Source organism: Drosophila hydei, unplaced genomic scaffold, assembly GCF_003285905.1.
Source record: "Drosophila hydei strain 15085-1641.00,03,60 unplaced genomic scaffold, DhydRS2 tig00000290-arrow-arrow-pilon, whole genome shotgun sequence".
Taxonomy (NCBI): Eukaryota; Metazoa; Arthropoda; class Insecta; order Diptera; family Drosophilidae; genus Drosophila; species Drosophila hydei.
Genome location: NW_022045704.1, coordinates 1,449,461 through 1,467,706, shown reverse-complemented (window position 1 = coordinate 1,467,706; position 18,246 = coordinate 1,449,461). Strand labels below are relative to the sequence as shown.

Sequence of the window (18,246 nt, the reverse complement as noted above, 5' to 3'; positions counted from 1 at the left end):
ATAAGTTTTTCAAAATTTGTATATAATACATTAAATATATTAAAATAAACAATATGTCCTCTAATATTTTCTCATATTTACATACACAAACAATTTTTTACTTGCACAAAACAAACATTACGTTAACAATTACATCAATTACAATCATGGCATAAACGTTTTATATGCGCTTTGCATTGTTCCGTTTAGCTACAGAGTTGCCACCCACAATTAATTGTTGCAACTCTATTTTTTATTACCATTCTATTTAATGCTGCAACTAGTATAAATACAGCGCAATTGTAATTATTCTGCGGTTGGATAACTACGGATCACAATTCGCTTTAAATTGAATTAAAAGACGCAAAAATTCACAGCAATTGTTCTAAACGTTTATCGCTACGTACGGCAACACTGCAAGAATTGACTGTTTGTTATTGCGCAACTCGCTGTGCGGAGGGGCAAAAGAAAAATAAAAAAGTTCTAGTTTCAAAATGGTAAATAATGCAAATGAACACATAATAAAATTTCTAATTCGATTCTGACTAAAATGCGCCACAGCAAAATCCAATTCAAAGGTTAGCCTACACTCTTGGTCATCGTACCTACGCCCAATTGCCATTGCTCTGCGCTGCCGGTGCGAGAATAACAGACATAACAACAATTAACATGCCGATGGCAAATTCCACGCGCCTCTCCTCATCCTCCGTGCTGGCCACGGAGTCATCTAACAAGGGCATGATCATTATAAACAGGCCCAAAGCCCTAAATGCCATCAATTTGGAGATGGTGCGCAAGATTTACAAACATTTGAAAAAATGTGAAAAATCCAAATCCTTGATGATTATCAAGGGCACCGGGGAGAAGGCATTCTGTGCGGGCGGTGATGTGCGTGCCTTGGTGGATGCAGGTCCAACGGACGAATCGAAGAGCTTCTTCCGTGAAGAGTATACAACGAATGCGCTGATTGGCAACTACAAGATACCCTACATTGCCATCATCGATGGCATTACAATGGGCGGTGGAGTGGGTCTTAGTGTCCATGGTAAATATCGTGTAGCCACCGATCGTACGCTTTTTGCTATGCCCGAGACGGCCATTGGCCTGTTTCCGGACGTGGGAGGCTCATACTTTCTGCCACGCCTGCAAGGCAAACTGGGCATCTACTTGGGCTTGACGGGCCATCGGTTACGTGGCGGCGATGTCTACCATGCCGGCATTGCCACGCACTACTGCGAAAGCAGCAAAATTCCTGAATTGGAAACAGCGCTGCTCAACTGTCCGGATGCCGATGATGTGCCTGACATACTGGAAAAGTTCCAATCACAGCCAGAGAAGCCATTCTCATTGGCGCCCGTACTGGAGCAGATCAACAAGCACTTCTCGGCCAGCTCCGTAGAGGGCATACTCGAGAGTTTGCAGACCGATGACAGTGATTGGGCTAAGAAACAGTTGGAGGTCAGTGTTTAGCACATAAATAGGTGATAAGAGTCGTCCGATCCAACGCTAATTGACGTATGTTACGCATAAATATTTAAACAGTATTATGTAATACATAGGCGAGTGTGGCTTGATATATATAGAAAGAAATATTCAATTAGCACCTCGTGGCTGATGCCACGTTTTTGCATATAAATTAACGAGTGCTGCTAAAAGCCCATTTAATTAATTTATTTATAGATCCTTTGCAAAGTATCTCCCACGTCGCTGAAGGTAACATTCCGTCAGCTGGAGCTTGGATCACAACTGTCGCTGGCCCAATGCTTGATCATGGAGTATCGTCTGGCTGTGCGTCACTTGGAGCCACGCGCTGACTTTAAGGAGGGTGTGCGTGCTCTGCTCATCGACAAGGATCAGAAGCCCAAATGGCAGCCATCTACGCTGGCCGAGGTCACCGAGGACCACTTGCAATGGTTCTTCAAAAAGTTGCCCGACACCGAGGAGCTCAAACTGTAATTAAGCTGTTGCTGCTTGCTTAATCTTTACTAGCACGCAATTTCTGCTTGAGTTATCCCAATGTCTTCCTCTGTTCATTCTGCCCTGCATTCTACAATTGCTAATGCATAAACAATTTCAATTTATTATACAGTTGAGCATGCATTTTATATAGACCTGCATGATAAATCTTTGATAGATGTGTAATCTCTTTTATCTCTACTCCAAACAGCGACTAAATCAAGGCCAACAGACAGATATACGTGAAATTTGATGCATTTATATACGATACACATATAACATATATATATATATATATATATATATATATATATATATATATATATATATATATATATATATATATATATATATATATATTTATATACAATTTTATAAATATATATTACAAATATTGTGCCTAAAGAAACATTAGCATTCGGTTAACATTAAATAAATTGAAGAATGTATATATTTTCAAAGACGATTTTGTTTGATTTATCTGGGCTTTATGCTCTCCTCCACCATGTTTGAGAGTTCCAGCAGTTTGTCTATTTGTTTGGGTGTAAAGTTTAACTTGTTCAGTTCCAGAGTCCATGCGGCCACGTCAACGCGCAGCTGCAGGCGTATCTTATCGTCATCTGATACACCAGTGGATGTGCTTACACTGCCTTGTGGATGAGATGCACCGCCGCTCTTCAGATTGCGCAGACGACGTAAAGATTCTTCGGTTTTCTGCACAGATGTCAGCACCTCACTAACCACATTAAAGTAGCTGCCGGTTAAGAGAAATACAAATATAATAGCCACACAATCGAGAGTCGTTTCCTTAACTTACGCCTTGGTTATATTGCTGGCAACCTCGGCCAGTATCTGCTCCACCACCAGCGCGCCCAGCTGGTTCTCGTTTTGGGAGGCAAATGCTTTGAGTGGTCGCAGCATTTGCTCCACGTAACTTGAACAACGCGTCGGCACCTCACGATTGGTCTTGCGATACAAACGTGGCAGATCGTTGACTTGCCGCACATTATCTGCTCCGCATTCCGTGATTAGCAGCTGCTTTAATGTGTCCTGTATATTGGCCAAATGCAGGCTTAGTGTATCAGCTAAGTCGGCTATGGATTTACTCAAAACATTGGTGAACAATGTAATATTCTTGGCTTTGGGTGCCGATTCTACGATGAGTTGCTGCAGCTGCGGCAAATACGATTCCAGTTTGCGCGTGTCCGAATACAAAGCAATTAGTAATTGATTTCGAGTGTACGGCTTCGAATAGCTTGTGCTCTTGGCATCCTTGATGACATCTCGGATCCAGCGCGACAAGCGTAAAACGATTTGAACATTGAGTTTGTAGAATTTGGCAAACACTTCCGGCAAATAAACACCCTCGGACCAGCAGCGGGTCAAAGCCTGTTTGGCACCATTGAAGGGCGCTAAATGATAGGCATCCAACTCCGGCTGAGCTTGCAGCGAATCATCGTTTAGCAGGGGCTCCAGTTGTGCCTCGAATTTTCCCGCGATTTCCTGCAATTTAGAGGACACCATTTAAATATCACTCTCGGTAAATTATAAAATACATAACATACCTGAAAGCATATTTGGAAGTAGACAGGCAGATTCCAACGCGCCTCGAAGCTTTTGGTTTGATTGTGATGGCGAAAGGAAGCGACTACCTTTTCACCACTGCTCGTCAGCAACTCCTCAATTTTGGATAGAAAATCACGTGTGCATTTGTATTTCACATAGAACACCTCCGAATTGCCTGGTGCAAATATTGAATTCATATGCAGCTCCAGACGCATCTCAACATCGGACCAAAAGCTATTGACCACAAAGTTGAAGCCGTTTAGCTTATCCGAGTAGAGCGTTAGACGCAACAAATCCGCCATATGCAGCGATATAAAATTTAATACTTTGCTGTAAATCCCAGCCAATCCCTGTGGCGAATTTTGCAGTTGCTGCTCGCCAATGATGGCACTCATATAGGGTGCAACAATATCTTCACGAAAAGCGCGCTCCGCTCGGTCACAGGCATCGAGTGTGATGTATATGCGTAGACAGCGCTCCAAGTGCTCGGATGCACCGTTCTTTGCCTGCTGCAATGATGTGTATAGGAAACGACGTAATTCCTGATGCACTTGCTCCTCCAGTTGCTGAATTGTGGCTCTGTGTAGATTTCCAAGCTGCATATCGCAGTGTTTCTCATGAAATCTCAACTGTATCAAATCAAGTGCGGCCCGCTCCAAGTCAACAGCTTGGCCAGGTTCCTCGCCGCTCAGCTTGTTCCCAATCAGCTCCTGCAACTTGTCCATGATCTCGTATACTTTTTTAAGGCTTTGCAAACTGCGTTGATATTCACGCAATTGCCGCTTTTCCTCGAGCTGACCGCGCAGCTCAAGCACATTCTCTTCGATTAGGCTATGTATGCCTTCGATTTCTGTACGAAACTGCTCCAACGGACGTTGTATGGTATCGATGGTTTGGTCCAGACCAACTAGGTTGGCGCTTAAATTGACAAAATCCGCGTAGTCCTCATTGATAAGATCGATCATGGCAGCGCGTAGGCCTTTTAGGTAGAGGCCCAAGTTATCGCGCAACTGCTCCAGGCTAGGCGCGTTCCGATTCTTGTGTAGAAACTCATCCACGGAGAAGTTTTCCTATTAAACACAACGTACTTAAGATGCCATTTTTAACGAATGTTTTAAATACCAACCTTCATGAACTCATTTTTATCAAAGCAAAGCTTTTCAGCAGTGCTAGTGCCACCGGCCACCGATGGCCTTCTTGCCGGCTCATGCATTGTCGATTCAAGCTTTTATTATAAAATTAAAACAATTTTAAAAACAATTGCCACGAACTAAAAGCAGCAGCTGACTGCTACATCTGGCTTGTCAATCGATAGGCAAGTTTCGATAAATATGTGGTGCTGCCACTTATCATAAAAATGGACTAAAAGTGAGCTGCTTATGAGGATACAGAATAAACATGCCAAGTGGCAACTACCATTAATGACAAACAGGTGGCAACGCTATATTGCATATAGACGTATCATTCGCCGGCTTTATTTACAAATAAACAAATTACAAGTATGCCGAAAAATACAGGTTATCGCAACAATAATAATGCGGCGCGAAAACGTCAGCCCCAACTGGATGAACAGAATCCCGTTGTGCAAGCGTTTCGCAACTATGCCAGTGAATTGGACGCCAAACACGATCGCCATGAGCGGATTCTTAAACTAAGCCGTGACATTACAATCGAATCGAAGCGCATTATATTTTTCTTGCATTCCATTGATGCGCGCAAGCAGAACAAGGCCAAAGTGCTCGAAGAAGCTCAACAACGTTTGACCAAGCTTATCGACGTAAATTTCCGTGCTATTGCTTTGGAGCTGCGCAATCAGGATGTTTTTCAATTTCGTGCCGCATACTCGCCTGGCCTGCAGGAGTTCATTGAGGCGTATACCTATATGGAATATTTGTGCAACGAGGAGAGCGGTGAGAACTCGAAGTCAATATCAGACTGGTCAGCTTTGCAGTCGATCATGCAATATGAAGTCGAAGCTGAGAAAGAGAAACCCGTACCAGACGTGGGAGACTCGCCCACAGACGGTGAACAGACAGCTGGCAATACTGTAGAAAAATTCCAGTTTTACGTCGATCCTACTGAGTACGTTTTGGGTGTTTCGGATTTGACGGGCGAACTGATGCGTCGTTGCATCAACTCCCTGGGCAGCGGGGACACAGACACCTGCATGGAGACCTGCAAAGCACTGCAGCAGTTTTACACAGGGTGCGTCAACCACAGGGTGCATGTTATGGAAACTGTGAATAACGCAAATTAATGTCTGTTTTCTTATATATCGCAGGTATATCAGTTTGAATTGTCAGCGTGCCCGTGAATTGTGGCGCAAAATAACGACAATGCGGCAGAGCATGCTGAAGGCCGAAAATGTTTGCTACAATGTGAAGGTGCGCGGCGGCGAGGCAGCTAAATGCGCTAGTTTTGATCAAAAGCCAGCAGACGATGCCGATGAAGGCTTCTTTTAAAATAGCATATTCAAAACATTCAAAGTTCATGAGCAAAATGTATGTTATTATTCATTTTAAAATATATAACAGAAAAACACGTAAATTGCTATAATTGTATGCAAGTTGGAAATTTATTAGGTGCGGCAAATGTTTAAATTTCATTTACGTTAGCGATTTTGCTATCATCTCTAAACTTCATCGATTGCTGCTTATAATTGTTATTTAATTCAGTGGGAAATATGTTCGATTGTTAACTAATTTCGTTTTTTTTTTTATTTTATAAAACATTTTATGAAATTATGTCATCTTATGCCATCTTTCGGGCAAGAGATTTATTCCAAGCTCATAAAATTTTTTATCTTTGCTGGCAAAAAACTGGTTCAAGTGGTTGTTTACGTCCTGATTTGAGGTGAAGGTTGTACCATCCAAAAAATTCTGCAGAGACCGGAACAAGTAATATTCCGAAGGTGCCAAGTCTGGAGAATATGTTGGGTGTGGTAGCACATCCCATTCAAGCTGCAATAGCTTTTGGGAGTTATCAAACTTGTATGGGATCTCGCATTATCCTGGTGGAACACTACATCTTTTCTATTGACTACTTCTGGTCTCTTTTCTTTGAGTGCATCACTTAGTTTGTCTAGTTGATTGCAATAAATTTCAGAATTAATTGTTGTGTTGTCCGGCAAAAGCTGAAAATAAACAATCCCCTTGAAATCCCTACAAACGGACAACATAATCTTTTTGATGTGGTTTGAGCTGGTTCATCCTTTTTAGACCATGATCTCTTGCGCTTTACATTGTTGTAAACAACCTATCGCATAATTTTTGCCTTGCTTTAACTGCATTTTTGGCCTTTCGGTAGTAAAACAGTAAAATATGCCGAAAATGTTGTTTTTGATCTTCCATCTTCAATAGGGCACCAAATGAAAACTATTTCACAAAATCCAACAAAATTTTTTACAAATAAGCTTTACTATATCAGCTGTTGAAATTTATAACGGCAAAGCGGTTAAGCGGGAAGTTCAATAAGATCAGCTGATGGCATAAAACGAAATTACTTAGTGAGCGATTCAATAGTTACTATCTATAAATTGCAATCGATTACTTGATCAACACTATATTCAACGCTTTCAATCTGCTAATTTTTGTCGGGCAACGAAATCAAAAATGTATGCATATTTATCGAAACTGAGAACATGTGATTTTCGATATTTTATAGCATCCCTAGTCAGCTGTTCAGTTGGTTTCCAATCAAAAATTTCGCAAATCAAAATTATTAATTTTAACATTTCTACATTTAGGTCCATTTGTTTATCAGTAATAAACACAACAGTGTAACGAACAAGCAAGATGTCGATGCTGGCTAAAACCGTAGGACGCACTTTCTTTCAGGTAATCGTCAAAGAGAGGTTGCCAAGTGCTTACATAAACACTTGCCAAGTTCTTTGCAGCAGCCGCTGCCGTCGCACTTGGAGCCAATACCAGTGCTGATGCCATTTTTTTTTGAGGTTAACATCCTCGAAGGCAAAACTTAATTACTAACTATTATTATTTACTTATATTATAGGCAGCCGCAGTGCGCGCATTGCATGTGTCAGCAGCGGTCAATGGTGCGGTGGGTATTTAAATGGAATTGCCTTTTGGAAATTTGTATAATGATTACGATGTTTATAGGAGTGCTATAATGCAAATAGAACCACTTGCACTTTAGTGCCTGGTGATGGTGTCGGACCCGAATTGGTCTATTCACTGCAAGAGGTTTTCAAGGTAAGAGACCCTAGTAGGAAATGCCATATTAGCTAATTGTAAAAATAACATCTTATTACGTACAGGCAGCAAATGTTCCCGTTGACTTTGAAGCGTTCTTTTTATCGGAAATCAATCCTGTACTAAGCGCCAAACTTGAAGATGTTGTCGCCTCCATTCGGAAAAACAAAGTTTGCATTAAGGTCAGTTACGTGCTGCTTCATACAGATTGATTCTAATCTCTTACAATTGAATAATATATAGGGTATTTTGGCTACACCCGATTACAGCAATGAGGGTGAACTGCAGACACTTAACATGAAGCTCCGCACAGAGCTTGATTTGTATGCCAACGTGGTGCATGTTCGCAGCTTGCCAGGCGTCAAGACACGCCATGACAACATCGATACGGTCATCATCCGTGAACAGACGGAGGGTGAGTATTCTGCCCTGGAACATGAGTCGGTACCCGGCATTGTGGAGTGCTTGAAAATTGTAACCGCTAAGAAATCGATGCGTATTGCCAAGTTTGCCTTCGATTATGCCACCAAGAATAACCGCAAGAAGGTCACAGCTGTGCACAAGGCCAACATTATGAAGCTTGGGGATGGCCTGTTCCTGAAGTCATGCGAGGAGGTCTCGAAACTTTATCCACGTATCGAACTCGATAAAATGATTGTGGACAATACAACCATGCAAATGGTATCCAATCCCAATCAGTTCGATGTGATGGTCACTCCGAATCTGTATGGTGCCATTGTAGACAATTTGGCCTCTGGCCTGGTCGGCGGCGCTGGTGTCGTTGCTGGTGCTTCATACTCCGCCGATGCGGTGGTCTTCGAGCCGGTAAGAAAAGACTTAGCACACAAATTGTTAAGACAGCATCTCAATACTATTTTCCATTTCTTTTACAGGGTGCACGCCATATCTTTGCTCAGGCCGTGGGCAAGAATGTTGCGAACCCAACGGCAATGTTAATGTGCGGCACAAAAATGTTGCGTCACATCAATTTGCCAACTTACAGCGAAGTTATACAGAATGCCATTAACCAAGTGCTTAAGGACGGCAAGGTACGCACCAAAGACTTGGGTGGACAGTCTACTACACAGGACTTTACCCGCGCCATTATTGCCAATCTGCACTAGATCGTTCACGACCCGAATTCAGCTCGTCAACTGGCCGCAACATTTGGCTGTGGCTGCCCCCAGGATTATATGCATGCATAGATACCAAACTTTTCAGTTATTAGCCAAGTTATTGAAATGTTAAACATTATTTCTGATATTTGGTTGATTTTCAGTATGATTTTACCCTCTCTCCCTCCACATTTAAATTCTTTGAGTATTATTTCTGGCGAATATTTATGTTTAGAACAATTACCTCGCCCCCTACCCCTTTCACCCGTATTCATTTACCCGACGATTTTTAGTTTTACAAATTGGCCGTATTGTTTTATTTTGTGATTATTAGAAAAACAATCCAAATTGGATTCGAATGTTTTCAACCAGCATTAATATTATGACAAGCAAAAACAAAAATTAAAATTATTTTATTAAAAACTAAATCGATGTGGAGCGAAAGCCACGATGCAGAAAATAAAACCAAATCAATCCAAATTGTCTTCAATTATTGCTACGTCTAAATTATATATAAATCTATATATTCCTGAATGGTAATGGAAAAGCTTGATTTACGGAAAATATTCTACATATTACAGTTTATTACAAAAACCACGGAAACCCAAACGAAAATTCCAAAATGTGCTGAAAGTGTCTGAAAAATTTTAGTGCTATGATCCCTTGGGCTTGGCCAATTCTATAAGTCGCGGTGAGGCCTTCGCTTTTAGTGCCGCAGGCGAGATGGCAAAAGGATTCTCTCTGATATGCGTGTTCTCGAACTCCTTTGGCTCCGCCAGCTCCTTCATGCGTGATGATATCTTGTATTTTAAGGCGTTTGGTGAAATAGAAAACGGATCGTCCTTGAGATCGGCCGGACCCAAATTGGCTTCGTGCTTAGCCAGCGGTTGTGACATCTCCTTAATGCGATCGCTCGCTGAATTTGACATCAGACATAGTTATATATATATATATACATATTGAATATGTGAACTTACGTTTGTATTTGAGTGCATTGGGTGAGACCTTCTCGGGATTTTCATTGGTGTGCACATTGGGTCGATTTACCGGTTCAGCTAAATTCTTAACACGATCCGTTGCTTTGTAGTCGCGCATGCTAGGTGTGAATTCCCATTCAGCCTTGATGTCCTCCATATATAACTTGGGGCGCGCCAGTTTCTTAAGACGCCGCTGATCTACTTGACCCTTCTTCCGATCCTGCAAGGCAAATATTAGAGAGTTGTCTAAGGGGTTGTATCTAATATGTGGATTGAAATCGATCACTGATCAAAGAGCTATAACTTTTGGCTTGATCTGTAGCAAATGGGTAGGACCGACTATATTTTTAAACAGTTTTTAAAGTTGGATCTTCAAATTTTGCTGTTGCTTCAGCAGAAGAGCATTATCTCTATAAATTCAGACTGAGTTACATACATGTATATAGGATAGAATCAGAAAAAGCTATATGCTCTATAGTCCAAGAGCACTGCTCATCTACACAAATCTGCCTTAAGCTATAACCATTTGAGAATTATATGACTACAACTCTACAAGGAGATGCAATAGGTATAAGAATACATTCAAGGACATTATTTTATATATATCTGATAGTTGATAGCTGATATTTGATATCTGATATTTGATATCTGATATATGCTTATCTCTCCGACTGACCGGTGGTGGTGGGGTTATCTCCTTTATTGGCTTAGCCAGTTTTTTGATATGCAACTCGCGCAATTTCATTTGCTTCTCCGTCAACTTTTTCTTTTTCACGCTATTTTCAATATGAGGTAAAATTATTAATTGAATTAGATTTTGCTAATGTGCGATGTAAATTTGAGTTGCTCACGGTTTCTCCAACGGCTGTACGTTGCTCAATCGACTGTACAATGATAAGTAACTGTAGCGTAACAAGCGATTAATGATGCCCTCGCCAATCAGATCACCGTTCGCTTTAGCGTCGGCTCGTCGATGCAGCAAGCGCCTGACCGGCGGCAGTGCCAGTTGATCGGTGCGTGTATGCATGGGCATTTCGGCCGGTACGATTTCGATAGTCTTCTTGAATGGACAGGGACATTTAGGCAGGTGACGACATTGGGGTTGCCTAGGTACCGCCAGCTCCATAATACGTTTGCGTTTTGTAAACCGGCGTTCGTGACGATCGTACAGTTTGTTCAGCTCTTTACTTATGTCCTTAAGGAAACATTCCGCGTCGTAAGGTATGCGTTCGATGATGGGACAACAATCGGGACGGACATTTTCCTTAAGTTTTAGGCAGGTCGTTAGCTCAGGACTGAGATCACATTTTAAACGTTTTGAGGCCATATTTTCTGTTTTCTTTTTTTTTTCAATATTCTATTGCCTTACTTATTGTGTTATCCAAATGATTGTTTTTTATTTTTTTAAATTACGTTACAGAGAATTTAAGTTATCTGCTTAAGATTACGATGTGAAATTTAATGATTTCGCTAATTTACAAAGCCTACTACGAATCTGTTCCAAACTTCTCTCAAAGATAACATGAATTTATTAAACCGAAATTCTATTTGAACAAACCTGAGTACTTGAAAAAAGACAGAGTTTGAAATGATTTTTCGAGGTCTCCTATTTATTTATATTTATAAAATCGGAAATTTGAAATGCCTATGCGATAAATTGAAATCGAATACCGATTGAATACTTCATAGCTTCAATCTCTGCAAAAGCCAAAAGATATACAAAGTTTGCATTTCATAAGGTTTTTATTGGGAATATCTTGAGCCTGAAATTATTTAAAAACTGAAAAATTAATTTAAAAATATTGATTTTTCAGTTGAATTAGAAATTTTTAAACTGAAAAAAAAAGTTGTTTAATAATTTTTACAAACTCTAATTTTAATAATTTAGAAAATTTATTTGAAATTTTCAAGAACTCTGATTTATGGGTATGATCCCGAAATTGAATTGTTAGCTCAAAAGCTCCTCCAAAAATGTTCGAAAACTCTTGGATATTATTCTAAAATTTAAATTGTTAATTCGAAAAATGTTTCCAAAAATTATCAAAAGCTCAAAGAAATTGAACTTTTTTTTTAATATTTTCAAGAACTCTTATTTATGACTAAGATTCGAACATTTTCGAAAATTGTTAATTCAACAAAGTTGTTGAACAAATTTTGAAACTTGAATGGATATCCAAGTGTCCAAACATGCATATCTGTGGATATTTGCAAGGTGAATTAAAACAGCGTTTTCTTAATGTTTTATTAAATTTTTATTGCCAGTATTCTTCAAAATACTGAGAGCTCCATGTTCACATCATTACAAGTTAATAGTTTGTGTGTTTTGTTTTTGTTGTTGTTTTTGTTTTTCATTTGTAAGTATTGTTTGTCTTTAGTAGATTTTTGCCATTATATCTCCTTTGGTTGTACACATTCACATACATAAATCTAAATGTTGTTGTTTTACTTTGCAATTTCTATTAATTTTTACACGATGTTTTAGTTGTTAAACATTTGAATACCCATTCGAAAATTGATTTCGAGCTGCAAATATTGAACTTGGCATTGAAAACTGAAGAAACTTTTTCGTCTTGTAAATTAAATTCCATGATAATAGTTAATAATATTATAAATTTTTAGCAGACGTACACAAATATATATATATATATATATACATATATATATATATATATATTATATATATATACATATATATATATATATATATATATATATTATATATATATTATAAATTTAAATTTACCATTTACTAAGTTCACATAAATTTTGCTAATTTAATTGTTTAAATTTTTGTGTTTCTTTTACTTCTTTCTGTAATTTTTACCCACCTAGCATACATATTTTGATATATGATTTATTTACACCCAAAATAGTTATACCAAATCATAATTTTCTATGTAAATCAATATGTTTTTGTTTTTACGATTATTTAACATCCAAATTTGTAATTTTAATTTTCTTTACTTGCGTATCGTATACAAGATTTGCTTATACTTAAAATTTTCAATATTCCAAATATTTTCCACAGACATTTATTGATTTATATTTTTTTCATTTTTTTTTCCATTGTTTTTTTTTGTATATATTTATATGTTTATGTTACCAAAATTGTTTGTTTTTTTTTATACAGTTTTTTTTAAATAAATTTCATTCACATATATATTTTGATATATATTCGAAATGTTTGCCCAGATATTTCTTAAGTTTTTCATGCATACCATTTAGTGTTCCATCTGGATGAAGATATGCTTTAAATTTCATATTTTTGAATTTTGATGTACATTTGCTCAAAGATTTCTCGAGTTGTTAAATAAATCTTTTGTTCATGTTTTTTCTTTTTTTGGTCCCTGAAGCTGTTGAGTTTTGTTTAAAGATAGATTTTTATTTTCGTATGTTTTATTATTTCTTGTTAGTTTTGTCTTCGTAACCAGTTCTAGAATATTGAATATCCAAAAGTCGTCTTTTTTTGCGTGGGTTGAAATAACTCAAAACTGTTCGAAAACGTTCAGAAAAATTAATAACAATTAAAATAAATGAAATACGCTCAAATATGTTTTACTTGTATTCTTTGCCAATTGTCTTGCTGTTTTCTTGTCAATCTATTTTCGTTAAATGTGAAAATGGAGCAAATATTGAAGATGTTCCGGATATTGTTAAGCCCACATCAGAGTCAATATTTACTTTGGTCTATTGTTAAGTATATTTTGAATAAGTGTACTAGATAGATTACTATTGCATTTATTGTGTAATATATATAGATATATATATGTATATATATATATATATATATATATATATATATATATATAGCATAGAGCAAAAATTTTAAATAAAAGCCTCTGAGTTACTAAAAAGGAGAAATAAAAATAAGAAATTAAAAAATGGAAAAAAACTTCAGCTGTTTAACTAAAATATTTGTTTTTGTTTTTATTAATAAACAGTTTCAGCGTAAGTATATATGATATATATTTCTGTGAATATATCATGAAACATAATAAGTAAATAATAAAAATAACGAAAAATCATAAACTTAATTTTAATTATAAATTTATATATATATAACAATTATGCACGCTGAACAAATTTTTAAATTTAAATATTTAACTTAACTCAATTCTATTTAAGTTTTTGCTTTTTTTGTTTTTGCTTTTTTGTAATATTTAAATTATATTTATATGTGTTTCCTTTTTGTTTGTTTGACATTCAAGCAAATTGTTTACCATTATTAAATATATTTATATAACATTTTTTTCTGTTTTTGTTTCGCTGTAAAGAACTAAAAATTATAATGAAAAAGAGACAAAAATTACGGCTATGGAATTTAGTAGTCAAATTTGTTTTATGTTTTTAAGTTTTCTTTGCTTAAGTTGTTTATCTTTGCTATGTTGTTGTTGTTTTTGTTAATGCTAAATACATACATATATATTTTGTTTTTGTTTTTGTTTTATTTGTATCTGTATCTTATGGGCTATTGCTAATCATAATGCATTTTATATATTTAGTTACGCTTATTGGCTGTGAAACAATGTTCTTCTTCACCACAAAAAAAAAAGAATATTTTTTTCTTTGCTTCGCTAAATGCAAAAATAAAAGAATTTTGCTCAGTTTTGCTGTTGTTTTGCTATTTAAATGTTTTTTATTTATTTTTTTTTGTATTGTACTTGCATCAGTTTTGTTGTATTAAAAATAATCTGAATGTTTGCAGTTAAAAACGAGAAACTTTGATTGAAAAAAAAAAACATAGTCTGAGACATATTACGATGCAGTCATCTGTGTTTTTTTTTGTTTGCCAATAACTTAGAACTATTGCTGATTTATTTGTTGTTTATTTTTTATTTTCTTTCTTTTTATGGATTAATATGCTTAATATGTTCTGCTAGGGCTATTGTTGTTTTTTTTTTGTTTTGTTTTGTTTTGTTTTTAATTGTTATTCATATTTTACCGTATGTTGTAGTTGATAGTGGATAATTGAAATAAAAATTGTTTTTTTGTTTTTCATTTACTTTTGAGCGTGTTTTCGTTTCTCGTGCCATGTGGCGTATGCGCAATGGATATTGCGTATACGCCATGTGCAAACAGCTCAGCGCTCGCCTCGCATCATGTTCTGCTTCTTTTTTCTTATCTTGTTTTTGCTGTCCTGTCTATTGTATATATGATCGTTTAATTATGTGGCTATTGTATTGGTTATTGCTATTCAATGGAAAAAACTCTTTTGGAAAAGTCTCGCTCGCTCGCTCGCTGTTAGTAAATTGGTAATTGTGTGTCTGTGTGTGGTTTATAGTTAATTGCTTGTGGCTATGGCTATTTCTATTACTGTTGCTATTTTAGTTGTTGTAGTTAGAGTAGTACTATTGTTTAATTAAATTGTTTGCTTTATTTTGGTTTTGCTTGAAGAAAAAAGAAAAGTACAATCGACGTCAGGCTGTGTGTGTTTTGTTGTTGTTGTTGTTATTGTTGTCTTCTTCATTTGATTTGTTGACATATATATATATATATCTATATAGATTGTATATATATTTGTATACTCAATTTTTAGTTCAATTATTTTGGGCTATTGTTGTTGTTGTTGGTTGTTTGTCTTGGCTATTGTTTCTTCTGTTCTTTGCATTTGGTTTTTCTAACGCTCTTCTGGTTTTTTGGATTGGCACAACTTAAGTTTTGAATTTGAATGGTTTCTCGTTTTTAGTTATAGAAAACAAATATAATGCTTTTGTGATGTGTTGAGTAAACTGACTTTGACTTTGACTTTGTCTCACAAACTGTTATATATTCGCACTTAAAATGACTTTTGATTCTCAATTAATGTTTGCTTCTTGTTTAAATTAATATTTGTTGCTGTCTACATATACATATACTTCTTGGTATTGCAAAGAAATCTGTTAAATTATATCAGTTGTTATGCATATAAAATATATAATATATATATAGATATATTTATATTTGTTTTGTTTGAAACAATTGCACTATAAGTCAAATGTGTTTTGCCCGTTTGTAATATTAATTAAAAGAAAAATAGAAAGAAAAAAACAACAAATTGTTTGTTTGTTTCAAAAAGAGAATTGCTTACTAATTGTGTTCTAATATATATATACAAAACACACAAATCAAGGCTAAGCAACAGTTGGTTTGCATATATATATATATTTATCATAGTATTTAGTTAATAATAATAATAAAAATTTTGATTTGCCTATTTTTGTTGTTGTTGTTGTTGTTGCCATTAATAATATAATTAATAGAGTGTGTAGTAAATAACGTAAACACTATGTATATGCACTTATATTCAGCAAATTTTGATTCGCGTCGAACAAAATTATAAACAATATGCGAAATATGCTTGTAAAATGTAAAATAATAATTAAAATATACATAATCTATTCGTATAGATTTAAGACTCGTAATTATTAATAAGTATATCGATTTAGATTTCTTTTTTTTCTTCTTCTCGTTTTGCTTTTGCTTTTATACAATTATTAACTATGAATTTGTTGTAAACAAAGAATAAGTAATGTATGGGTAATCAATCTTTTTTCTCTCCGAAAAATAAAAACACGTACCTGAGCGTTTCTGCACGCCCAACCCACCTGGCCAAGAATCGTTTTTGGCTACTTCCGCTTACTGCTTTTCTTCCTTTAAGTTGTTGTTTTTTTTTGTTTGGGGGCAGGTTGGAAAATGCAAAAATTCTATACAATTCTCAACATTCTCAAGCTGTTATTCCTATTACACGCGACGAAAACCTTCTTAAGACCAAAGAAAGGTTTCATGGTTCAGTTACATACGGCTTGTTTCTTCTACTTCTTTTCACTATACTCCTATGCCCATTTACCTGTCTGTGTGTCTGTATATGCATGTATATGTGTGTGTATGTATGTGTTTCATTTACATATTTGTTTCTCAATTCTGGTTTCTCGCGCGCCTTGAAGCAGGCAGCAAAATGCATTTTGCTCGCACAGCTGTTCGCAAATCAGATTTGGTTTTTTTCTGTTTTTACAAATTTATTTAATTTTTGTTTTTGCTTCTTAATACATATAAACCGTATAATTGCACTTTATTTTTTATTTTTATTTTACTTGTTTTTTATATTTCTTTATCATTTAGTTTGATTTCATTTCTTTTTTCTAGCATTTGTTTTTATTTTTGTTTTTGTCTTAAACAAAATATTTAATTTTGTTTAAGTTTTTACTTTGTATAATTTTGTTTTATAAAATGTTTACACTGCATTTGGTTTTTATTGTTTCTTTTTTTTAAGACTGCATTTTCTGTTTAGTTTTGCGTAAAAAATTTTTCCAAAATATATGTACAACTATATATGCTCTGAACTGTTGTAAGATTTTTGTTTTTGCTTTTTAGTGATGTGCTGTAGTTGTTGCCTTTGCTATTGTTACTGTTATTTTGGCCTATATAGTTTATACTTTATATGCCAACTAAGAATTCGCTTTGATAGTTTTTGCTCTGTGCTTTGTGTAGTTGTTGTTGTTGTTGCTATTGCTATTGCTGTTGTTGTTGCCGTTGTTATTATTTGTATCCGATCGTTCAATTTGTTTATAGCTTGCTCTATATATGTGTCTGTATGTTTGTGTGTTTATTAATCTTTTTTATATTATTATTGTTATTATTATAATTATTTATGTTTTATGCATGTTTTGCCTAACCAACATTAGTCAGAAAAAGTTTCTTCAAAATTTTGGATTATTAATCACAGATAGTGTGTCTATATATATATACATATATGTGTATATATGTATATATATGTATGTATAATAAATATGTATGTATACTTCAAATATAATTAAATTAGCAATAAATACGATTTTTTTTGTTGTTTTTGATTTCTTGTTTGTTTTTAAACAATTTGTTGTGATGCAAATAATTTACTAAATTTTTCTTTCTTCATATTTAATTTTTTTTTAAATACACGAAATATTTTTTTTTTAATTTTCTTTTTTTGTCTGTTTGCCTCAATATAAATTTGGAATTATGTTTTCTTTTTTATTTTTTGTATTTTTTCTAGCCACAACATTTATGCACATTGAATTTATTTTTAAGGATTAGCCAATAAATATGCTTTAAATTAAAAATAATTTCTTGTTTTGTTTTAAATGCTTTGAAATGATTTCTTTTCATGTTTGTATATATATATATATATATATATATATATATATATACATATATATATATATATATATATATATATATATATATATATATATATATATATATATATATATATATTTATTTATTTTTTGTTTTTAGCTGAATAGAATTTTGATATTTTTTTGTTTAACTTTAAAAATACATGTGTATGTTGTATATATAATTTTTGTTGTTATTAATAAATGTTTGTTTTTTCTCTTTTGACACTTACTAGCTAGCACACAAAATATGTTTTTGTTTTTGTTTTTTTTTTTCGTTTAGGTACATATATATATATATTTATTTTTG

General features: G+C 34.9%; 5 protein-coding genes across 8 annotated transcripts; 3 read left to right on the top strand and 2 right to left on the bottom strand.

The window, feature by feature from the left end:
• The first annotated feature begins 118 nt into the window (after window positions 1–118).
• On the top strand, window positions 119–2,210 carry LOC111594967 (3-hydroxyisobutyryl-CoA hydrolase, mitochondrial). 3 transcript variants are annotated; one of them, XM_023308466.2, is made up of 4 exons: window positions 119–476; window positions 541–1,437; window positions 1,660–1,931; window positions 2,147–2,209. In XM_023308466.2, the coding sequence occupies exons 1-4, from the start codon at window positions 474–476 to the stop codon at window positions 2,151–2,153; spliced, it is 1,179 nt and encodes a 392-aa protein (XP_023164234.2). In that variant the 5' UTR covers window positions 119–473; the 3' UTR covers window positions 2,154–2,209. The 3 variants fall into 3 exon arrangements, 2 of the variants coding, with proteins under 2 accessions (XP_023164234.2, XP_023164235.2); XR_002751161.2 differs by having other exon boundaries at window positions 122–476; window positions 1,660–2,067; window positions 2,147–2,165; XM_023308467.2 differs by having other exon boundaries at window positions 122–476; window positions 1,660–2,210.
• Window positions 2,211–2,336: 126 nt separating this feature from the next.
• LOC111594958 (conserved oligomeric Golgi complex subunit 2) lies at window positions 2,337–4,815 on the bottom strand. The gene is made up of 4 exons (XM_023308456.2): window positions 4,628–4,815; window positions 3,501–4,571; window positions 2,753–3,438; window positions 2,337–2,689 (listed from the first exon to the last, which is right to left on the bottom strand). Exons 1-4 carry the CDS (start codon window positions 4,712–4,714, stop codon window positions 2,413–2,415), a joined length of 2,121 nt encoding a protein of 706 aa, XP_023164224.2. The 5' UTR covers window positions 4,715–4,815; the 3' UTR covers window positions 2,337–2,412.
• Window positions 4,816–4,887: 72 nt separating this feature from the next.
• On the top strand, window positions 4,888–6,061 carry LOC111594960 (translin-associated protein X). The gene is made up of 2 exons (XM_023308459.2): window positions 4,888–5,706; window positions 5,783–6,061. The coding sequence occupies exons 1-2, from the start codon at window positions 5,003–5,005 to the stop codon at window positions 5,961–5,963; spliced, it is 885 nt and encodes a 294-aa protein (XP_023164227.1). The 5' UTR covers window positions 4,888–5,002; the 3' UTR covers window positions 5,964–6,061.
• Window positions 6,062–7,122: 1,061 nt separating this feature from the next.
• LOC111594959 (isocitrate dehydrogenase [NAD] subunit beta, mitochondrial) lies at window positions 7,123–9,301 on the top strand. 2 transcript variants are annotated; one of them, XM_023308458.2, is made up of 7 exons: window positions 7,123–7,184; window positions 7,247–7,337; window positions 7,513–7,560; window positions 7,620–7,712; window positions 7,778–7,894; window positions 7,956–8,537; window positions 8,606–9,301. In XM_023308458.2, exons 2-7 carry the CDS (start codon window positions 7,296–7,298, stop codon window positions 8,834–8,836), a joined length of 1,113 nt encoding a protein of 370 aa, XP_023164226.1. In that variant the 5' UTR covers window positions 7,123–7,184; window positions 7,247–7,295; the 3' UTR covers window positions 8,837–9,301. The 2 variants fall into 2 exon arrangements, with proteins under 2 accessions (XP_023164226.1, XP_023164225.1); XM_023308457.2 differs by having other exon boundaries at window positions 7,168–7,337.
• LOC111594961 lies at window positions 9,036–11,315 on the bottom strand. The gene is made up of 4 exons (XM_023308460.2): window positions 10,656–11,315; window positions 10,481–10,580; window positions 9,805–10,024; window positions 9,036–9,743 (listed from the first exon to the last, which is right to left on the bottom strand). Exons 1-4 carry the CDS (start codon window positions 11,129–11,131, stop codon window positions 9,481–9,483), a joined length of 1,059 nt encoding a protein of 352 aa, XP_023164228.2. The 5' UTR covers window positions 11,132–11,315; the 3' UTR covers window positions 9,036–9,480.
• Window positions 11,316–18,246: the final 6,931 nt, after the last annotated feature.

Coding starts and splice junctions, on each gene's coding strand:
- LOC111594967 (XM_023308466.2), top strand. Junction 1,438..1,659: donor GGGCTAAGAAACAGTTGGAG/GTCAGTGTTTAG, acceptor ATTTATTTATAG/ATCCTTTGCAAAGTATCTCC.
- LOC111594958 (XM_023308456.2), bottom strand. CDS start 4,714: ATGCATGAGCCGGCAAGAAGGCCATCGGTGGCCGGTGGCACTAGCACT. Junction 4,572..4,627: donor ATAAAAATGAGTTCATGAAG/GTTGGTATTTAA, acceptor TGTGTTTAATAG/GAAAACTTCTCCGTGGATGA. Junction 3,439..3,500: donor ACTTCCAAATATGCTTTCAG/GTATGTTATGTA, acceptor TCTAAATTGCAG/GAAATCGCGGGAAAATTCGA.
- LOC111594960 (XM_023308459.2), top strand. CDS start 5,003: ATGCCGAAAAATACAGGTTATCGCAACAATAATAATGCGGCGCGAAAA. Junction 5,707..5,782: donor CTGCAGCAGTTTTACACAGG/GTGCGTCAACCA, acceptor TATATATCGCAG/GTATATCAGTTTGAATTGTC.
- LOC111594959 (XM_023308458.2), top strand. CDS start 7,296: ATGTCGATGCTGGCTAAAACCGTAGGACGCACTTTCTTTCAG. Junction 7,338..7,512: donor TAGGACGCACTTTCTTTCAG/GTAATCGTCAAA, acceptor CTTATATTATAG/GCAGCCGCAGTGCGCGCATT. Junction 7,561..7,619: donor CAGCAGCGGTCAATGGTGCG/GTGGGTATTTAA, acceptor CGATGTTTATAG/GAGTGCTATAATGCAAATAG.
- LOC111594961 (XM_023308460.2), bottom strand. CDS start 11,131: ATGGCCTCAAAACGTTTAAAATGTGATCTCAGTCCTGAGCTAACGACC. Junction 10,025..10,480: donor AGATAACCCCACCACCACCG/GTCAGTCGGAGA, acceptor TTTGCCTTGCAG/GATCGGAAGAAGGGTCAAGT. Junction 9,744..9,804: donor CAATGCACTCAAATACAAAC/GTAAGTTCACAT, acceptor TGTCAAATTCAG/CGAGCGATCGCATTAAGGAG.